Source organism: Talpa europaea (assembly GCF_964194135.1).
Source record: "Talpa europaea genome assembly, chromosome: 16".
Taxonomy (NCBI): domain Eukaryota; kingdom Metazoa; phylum Chordata; class Mammalia; order Eulipotyphla; family Talpidae; genus Talpa; species Talpa europaea.
The window spans coordinates 46,389,561-46,398,287 of NC_140084.1; the positions used below are offsets into that span (position 1 = coordinate 46,389,561).

Below are 8,727 nucleotides of genomic sequence, written 5' to 3' on the forward strand. Positions count from 1 at the left end.
GAGCATCTTAGGAGGCTATGGAGCTTGGTGGGGAGGGAGGGGGCGCAGGTTCTTGGGGGGAAAGGGGCTCTGTGCAGATTCAACCCTGCCTCTGGCCTGTGTGATGGACCCACACTCCCCTCTCTGAGCCTCAGCTTCCTCCTCTGGGACGTGTGGATAACCCAGAACCCAGCCCCAAGGAAGCGTCCACTAGATTATGGGTTCCCTGAGATATTATTTCTGGGCCCTCCATCACTGCAGCGGCTGAGGCTGAGCATTGGGGGCCCAGCTGGGATTCATGTGGTCAGATGGGTGCCTTCCTGCCCCCAGGCTCAGTTTTCCTAGTTGTCAAAGGGGATTATTTGTGCCTGTGCTGGGTGTGAGCCCTCAGGCCTCACCTATCAGAGGCCATGCTCAGCAGGGAACCTGGAAGGGTGGATGCTGCAGGCCCGGAGGAGCAGCCTTGGCCTCAGGAGTGTCCCCAGGGCAGGGGCAGTGGCCTTGGTGGTGTTTGCTGGTTCTACCCTGAGTGCTAACATAGCCTGGCTGCCGGAAATTCACCTGATAATATGTGAATTGTTGACAGGATCATTGTGAATTCTGAAGGAGAGGCAGGCTTTGCAGTTATCTGTGCTCCTTGAGAAGAAGGTGCAAAATATGAGGAGGGAAGAAATCCCAGAGGTCCCGATATCCTCCTGTCTGACTCAGAGAAAGAAGCTAGCAGTTGTCTGATATTTCTGTGATTGTTCCCTTGGCTGACATCTATCTTGTCCACCAAAAACTGGCTGTCTGTCTGAGGAGTAAGCAAAGCCATGGATCCTGGGGGTCATTATCTTTACCAGTGGCTGGAACTGGGGCCAGCACCTCCCCTTTCCCAGAAGTTCAGATTCCCTAGCTGTAGGGTGGAAGGGAATTTCAGGTTTGGGGAAGGCCTCCCACCACCCAGGATAACCCTGGGCAGATTCCATGGGGAGCCACTGGAAGTGATTGCCTTTGTTCCAGGTAATGCAAACTGTCCCAGGCTGGCCACGTGCACCAGAATACATTCTCTGGAGGTTCTGATGAAGCCACATTGCTCATTGGGGAAGACGGAGGGCACAGAGGGAAACCAGGCTGGGGGTTGGGAGAAGAGAACCTGAGGACTTCTCCAGGGCTGGAGGACTTGGTCCCCTGCCCCCTCTCACCAGTCAGCCTTGGGCAGGTCCCTGTGCCTGAGCCTGCAACTGTTCTGCTCTGAAAGAGTGGGAGCAAACCATGAATGCAGTGTGCACCTCCCCAGGAGGCGCTGACATTCTGCAGAGGGGAAGCTTGTGTATCATTTACCTGTGTAGGAAGGTACCCCCCAGTTTAGCAGCTTGAAATAATGTGTACAATCTAATGGAGTTTCTGTGGGACAGGGACCCAGAAGTTGCATGATTCTGGTTGGGGGCATGTGAAGTTGGGGAGTGACCTTCCACGGTGGCTCATCCCATGCCTGTTAGCTACAGGCCTTAGTCCCCAGCCACAGTGCCCTCTCGGGAGGACAGTTGGAGGATCCTTGTGACACCCTAGCTGGTTTTTCTGGGTGCCAGAGTTGGGTTCCCAAGTCGCTGTCCTTTCTGAGAGATCCCCTCAGTAGGAGGGAACAGCTCAAGGGTGACCTACAGGGTGGCAGTTATTGGGAGCACCAAGACCAAGGTGTCTTAGGGTAAGAGTTGTCATTTGGGCTATTATTATTATTATCATTATATCATCAGCACTCAGCCTCCCCATGAGCTTCCTATTAGGTCTGACATCATTTGGCTTCACTTTCCCAATCCGTTCACTCTGCTCCAGCCGCACTGCACAGGACACTGTCCTTCCCTTCCAAGGAGGCAAAACAATTCTAGCCCCAGACCTTTGTCACTGCCATTCCCTGTGCCCCCAAGCCTCTTCTCTGGGATCATCCCACCTCACTGCTCCAAAGTCACCTCCTGAGGGATGGCTTTCCTGATCAATCCTCTGGATTAGATGCCCGTCTCACTCCAAGCCCCAACACCATCATTTTGTCCCCTTTTGGAGTTCTTGAAAAGGTCAGAAAGCATTTGGATTTCCTTAAAAAAAAAAAAAAAAAAAGGCTTCCTTGTTCACTCTCAGAAGTTTAGCTGTGCGTCTGGCTAGAGTTCTGGTTTCTAGATCAGGCTGGACTTTCACAAAATATTCAGAGTGGACAGCGGGACCTCGACTTATAATAAATAGAGGGCCTTCCCCCAACTACAGGAAGGGCAGTGGAGGAAGAAGGGGTGGGAGATAAAAGTCACCTGCTTTTTATTTTTCAAATATTAACTGGGGGAACACAGCAGGGAGTAAAATTTACCTGTATCCTGCACAAAGGTAGCTGATAGAGTGGGAGGAGACAGGTAGGAGGACTAGGGGTGCTTTGGTGGTGGGAGAGCTGCAGGGACCACACCAGAAGGGAGAAATCCTATACTGTCAAAATATTAACAAGAGAGCAAAACAATGGCACTTCAATTTAAAAAAAATTTTAAAAATTGCATTTTTGTAACATAGATCAAGCATCTCATATTACATAAACATATTTATAATCAGTATCAACATTTAAAAAAGGTAAAGAAATGTATAAAAATGTGTAATCTTCTTGAGGTCCTGAAATGCAGGAGAGGAAAATCGTGTGTTTGTGTGAGTGTAAAATGCAGGTGAAGCTGAGTGATGGCTTTCCAGGAAAGGGAGGGGTTAGCTGGTAAGTGGGGGCTTCTGGGTATGGGGACATTTCAGCCTGGGTACAGCTTGTGCTGATATCTGGAGAGGTGGTGAGGTTACCTGAGGTCTTTTAATGCCCTGGAAAGTTTTTTTTTATTTTTATCTAAAAAATGTGTTATTTTTGCTTTTGAAAAAGTAACAGGTACACAAGGTTAGCAATCCAAAGTATAAAAACAAGGTATGCATACAGCACACCTGCCCAGAGATACCCCCTTTTTACCAGTATTTGATATCCTTCTGGGAAATTTTTATGCATATAATATATACACACTCAATGTATACTATGCAACGTATATGAATAGATTAGATATGTATATGAGTATACATACATATATATACAAGGATATAGCATACATATAATTATTGCTTTGTTTTAAAAGCCACAAATCACAACATGTTTAATTTAAAAATGGTAGCATGCTGTGCATGCTCAACACCATAATTTTTCCTTTGAATATATAATGTATATTGGCTATGTCTAGATCACAGCTGACAATATGTATAATTTGATCATATACGACATGTGATATGCACACACAGACACTGATTGTCAGTGCGATTTAAAAAATATGTTGTAATTTGTCTCAAAGACACAGACAATGAGCACAGATCAAAGATCTTTGGAAGTCATTCATGAGGGAACCGGCTATTTCAGAGATGAATTCTAGTAACAGAGGTTAAGGCAGCTCTTGGGCAAAGGGGTGCTGGAAGAAAGTTTGCCAGGTTAACTGTAAAACTGGTTCAAGTCCTACAGGGCAACAAAACCATAACCTTTGAGATTACCTTTTCTACCCTGCAGAAATCATTTGTAATCAAACTTCTAAAAGTGGTCATTTACCTTGTCAGAGGCTGGCCCTCATCAACAGTGGAGGAATCTACTAAAAGAAGTTGTGAAAGGAAAAGAGATGATCTCAGGGGTCCATGAGACTGGGCTGCAGGATGATTGAGAGTCATCCTCTCGTCTTATTGCAAAGCTTAGGATAATTTTTCTTAACTGTAGGTATATGAGACAGCTTTTTAAAAAAATAGTTAACTTTTACAATTTTGAACCTTTCTTGAAACTGACAAATAGTATCTCAAGGGTAAAATTCTGTTTAAAAACTGATTTAATAATTTCAAATATATAGAGACATCTATCTACCTACCTACCTACCTACCTACCTATCTACTTACCTACCTACTTACCTAGCTATTGATCTACAGATTGTTGTACATAGATATAAATATTTAAACAAAATCTTGGTTGAAGGTGATTATTTCCCCTTCCCCCATTTTATCTGCTAGACTTTTTGGAGCCAAAATAACAGAAAAGTCTGTTTAATCCTCTGCACACCCACACACACCCTCGCCACCCTGTATCCCCTGAAAAAGGAAAGGAAAGTTGCATTTTGGCAAGTGCAAGATGTCAGAAATCACATTGGAGGAGAGCCTATTGATGGGCCTCAGGTGGCAGAATGAGAGCTTCTGGGCTCAGGGTCCACAAACCAGTGTAAATCCCCATCATTGTAAGGTTTCCCCTAGCCCTGACTTTGCTGGACTTGAGAGTTTTTTTTGACTTGAGAGTTTTTAAAGTCAGCGCGTAGGGAGTGGCCTTACACTTTAATGACAACCCTCGTCCTGCTGTGCCATGACCTACTTTCATAGCATTTACTTAATTTGCATCATTCCTTTAAGGTGTCACCTTTGGTGGACCCATAGGCTGCTCCCATAATTTTAGAGGTTATAAATACATGGCATTAAACATTTGCGTGTGGATGGTTAGACCCCTTAAAACAGAACAAGTAAGCAAACAAACATCTTAGTGTAAAGTCCATGCAAGCATCTCCTTGCAAATAAAAGGAAAGGTTAAGCACCTGACACATAATAAGGCATTTAACCCTCACAGCGACCTCAAGATGGAAATGCGCGGTCTTTGTTCCTATTGCCTAGTGAGGTGACCCAGGAACACCGGGAAAATAAATTGCTGGGATAAAGAAAGTCCGGGCATGTTACTTGCTTGAAGGGTTCTAATCCCTTCCTGCTGACCTGACAAGGCACCAGTTCCCCGCATGGAGGCCAGGACTGGAGTCCTCTTTGCTCCTAGCCCACCCAAGAGGTCGTGGAAGAGCATTGCTGACTTGTTGTAATGTGACTCTCCCAGAGGGTGAACAACCTATGGGCTTGTTACTTGGGGCCATTCTGGTACTGAGGACCCTCCATCCCAGGTGACAGTCTGATTCTGCATGTTGCTGAACATTCTTTTCCAGGAGGCTGAGGTGGGGGTGGGGTCGTAGAAAGATAGGATCTTGGTGATATGTGGTGGGATAAGAGTTTTAAAGGGACAGGGTGATAAGAAGAGCTTCTGTTTGGAATTCCCATGACAGATTCAACTTGGCTTTTCAGTGTCCATGAAGAGTTGCTGACCTTAAACTGAGGGCCATTTCATAAAGGAGGAAGCTGAGGTACAGTGAGGTGAGTTACATGGCCCAAGAGCACATGTCTAAGAACAAACCCACAATGGACTGAACCTGAGCCAGCCTGTCACCACAAGATGAGTAACTGGGAGTATATGAACACACCTCCCCACCCCCACCTCTTCTCTTGCAGGCTCACTGACCAGGGCCACAGTGCTCCTGAAGACATGATGGCATATATGAACCCGGGGCCCCACTATTCCGTCAACGCATTGGCCCTGAGTGGCCCCAGTGTGGATCTGATGCGCCAAGCCGTGTCCTATCCGAGTGAGTAGCTCTTCTCCCAATACCCCAGGCCTCCTCAGAGGTCTCCTATGCTTAGGATGAAGAGCACCAGGATGACATCAGGGCCATACTCCAACCATATGTGTTTGTCTGCAAGTGTGAACCCTATTCCATGTCACTTGGGGTGCAGGGAACCAGATGGGCTTTTGTAGATGTTCAAGGTGGTGGTTCCCTCTGAGGTGAGTGAGGGAGAGGTGGTGTGAGATGAGAACCAGGAGGGTGAATTTCCATCTGTTAGCAAAGCTTGATTTGTGGCCTTAGTTTTTGGTGGTGGGGCTTTTTTTTTTTTTTTTTTTTTGCATGAAGTTGAACATTATGCATCTGCCACTTCTTTCTTTTTTTTAAGATTCATTTATTCATTTATGCATAGAAAAACTGGGGTATATGCCAGAGGTGCAGGGGGTGAGACGATTCACCAGAGACAGAGCAGGGAACAGAATAGGCAGATTGACTGAAATACACTGCTAAGGGGAGCAGCGGGGAGACAGGAGAGGCCTGGGGCACCTTGTGTGGGTCATCTCCCCAGCCAGGGATCGAACTCAGGCTGCAGTGGTGCTAGCACTGAGACTTAGCCCCAGCGCCACCAGACAGGCCTGGATCTGCCACTTTCATAGGCTAGAAGTGGTTGAATATCTGCAATGTTATAGTATAGCCTACTTGAGCAAGTCTTAGTAGATCAGACATTTTAGAAGAAGGACAAACTTAAACTCACATATTTGTTTAAGCCCATATCTTTACAGGGCTAAATGCAATTGCAGCATCAGCCCCCAAATGACAGACTAAGGGGACAATTCCCAGGGAGCAAAGTGAGGTCAAGGAGATCCAAGAACAGGCATCCTCTTTGTTTGGGCAGAGGAGTATCTAGAGAGGACTTCTCTGTGTCTTCCGCACTGTCAGGGCCTCCCACCAGCAGGTGAAGAAAAAGGGAGACTCTAATTACACAAGGGTTCCCTTTTGCTGTGCTTGCCCAGGTGCACCAAGAAAGCAGCGGCGGGAACGGACCACCTTCACTCGGAGCCAGCTGGAGGAGCTGGAGGCCCTGTTTGCCAAGACCCAGTACCCAGATGTCTATGCCCGCGAGGAGGTGGCTTTGAAGATCAATCTGCCTGAGTCCAGGGTTCAGGTGGGCTATTCTGACCCCTGGGTCCCTCCTGGTGTTTCCTGGAACTCAGAGTGAAGGGAGGAAGGAGAGGTCACAGAGTAACAGCCAAAGTCCTAGAGGGCCCTAAGAATCCCCCGTATTTCCCTGACCTCTCTTACACTCCTGCCTCTTCTCACTCCAGTTCAGTCAATGAACCCTGGTTCTTTTTCTAATCTGCCCACCATACACACTCCTGCCTCAGGACCTTTGCATGCTTTGTTTCCTTTACCTGGAAGTTTATTCCCTGTCACCTGGTTCAAATCCTTGTTTATCAATGAATGAATCAATCAGTAAGACCGGCACCCACCCTCATTTAAATCTGCAGCCTTCCCCCACCCCCAACTCTACTGCTCCCCCAAGTGGTTTTTTCCACAGCATTAATCACCTCCTAAAATCCTATGTGATTTAGGACTTACTGTTTATGCATAATCTGTCTCAACTCAATGTCAGCTCCACTGATACATCCCTGAAGTAGAAGATGGTTAAGGCATATTTATTAATGGCATGGACGGACAAATGCACACGTTTGTCTGTATATACGATGTATCTATGTATGTACAATTGCATGAATGTGTATTGTGGCTGATTAGATGAATGGGTAGAGAGATGTGTGTTTGTGTGAATGTGTGTTTGTATGGCTAACTGGATATATGTAATGCGTAATTAGATGAATGACTGGCTGTGTGGATGTAGGTATGCGTGTTTGTATGAATGAATGTATATATATGTGTGTATGATGGAATGAATGGACAGACGGACGGAGGGATGGAGAGGTGGATGAATAAAGTGTCTCGTAACTGATTGGAGAGGAGTGGCTCTGGTGTGTCCCACCTATAAAACACCCTCATTCCTGTGTGCCATGAGGACTCTCCTGGGCCTCCTTTCCACTCACTCGCCTGATATTTCCTCTCCCCACCACTCCCAGGTTTGGTTCAAGAACCGCAGGGCTAAATGTAGACAGCAGCGGCAGCAGCAGAAACAGCAGCAGCAGCCCCCAGGGGCGACAGCCAAGGCTCGTCCTGCCAAGAGGAAGACAGGAACACCCCCCAGACCCTCCACTGATGTCTGTCCAGACCCTCTTGGCATCTCAGATTCCTACAGCCCATCTCTCCCAGGTCCCTCAGGCTCCCCCACCACAGCACTGGCCACTGTGTCCATTTGGAGTCCTGCCTCAGAGTCCCCATTGCCTGAGGCCCAGCGGGTTGGGCTAATGGCCTCGGGGCCTTCTCTGACCTCAGCACCCTATGCCATGACCTATGCCCCAGCCTCTGCTTTCTGCTCTTCCCCCTCAGCCTACGGGTCTCCCAGCTCCTACTTCAGCGGGCTGGATCCCTACCTCTCTCCCATGGTGCCCCAGTTGGGGGGCCCGGCACTCAGTCCCCTTTCCGGTCCCTCTGTGGGACCCTCTCTGGCCCAGTCGCCCACCTCTCTGTCAGGCCAGAGCTACGGCACCTACGGCCCCGTGGACAGCTTGGAATTCAAAGACCCTGCAGGCACCTGGAAATTCACCTATAACCCCCTGGATGCCCTGGACTACAAGGACCAGAGTGCCTGGAAGTTTCAAATCTTGTAGAAGGACTTTGCCATCTTCTCCATCTCTTGTGTAACTCTGCCTCTCCCCAGCTTAGGTCTGGGGACGAAACGAAATCAAACTCGCAACTGATTTGGGGGTAATATTTAGGTCACAATGCCCTTGAACAGACAGATAGGGAGGCTCGACTCTGTAACTTTCCTCTGGGGACACAGCTTTAGCAGATGAGTAGAGATCCTTCTAGAAATTCCAAAGACAGACTCCAAGAGGTCCCGTCAGGAAAACTTAGGCCAATGATACAGTTAAACTGAAAAAGTTCATTTCGAAATTTCACAGGCTTCACAAAGGTCAGGTTTACACGGTGGGTTTCTTAGTTTCTTCTGAGAGACTTCACCACTCAATCATTTATTTATTAGATGGTTGGGAATTGGCACAGTTGTGAAGAGCATGGATGGCTGGTTGTCTGTTTCATTTTTACTTGTTTTTTTCCCCCTTGGTTTTAGGATTTTCTAAAGGTGAACTCCATCCAAACGGGGGTGGGATTGTGTGGCTTCTAGGGGTGAGTCAGTAATAGTGGTGGCCTCTGATTAGTAAATATG

At 47.4% G+C, this 8,727-nt stretch overlaps 1 protein-coding gene across 1 annotated transcript; it reads left to right on the forward strand.

The window, feature by feature from the left end:
• Window positions 1–5,338: 5,338 nt before the first annotated feature.
• CRX (cone-rod homeobox) lies at window positions 5,339–8,170 on the forward strand (the record flags this gene model as incomplete). The annotated part of the gene is made up of 3 exons (XM_084257480.1): window positions 5,339–5,438; window positions 6,428–6,579; window positions 7,523–8,170. The coding sequence occupies 3 exons, from the start codon at window positions 5,339–5,341 to the stop codon at window positions 8,168–8,170; spliced, it is 900 nt and encodes a 299-aa protein (XP_084113606.1).
• Window positions 8,171–8,727: the final 557 nt, after the last annotated feature.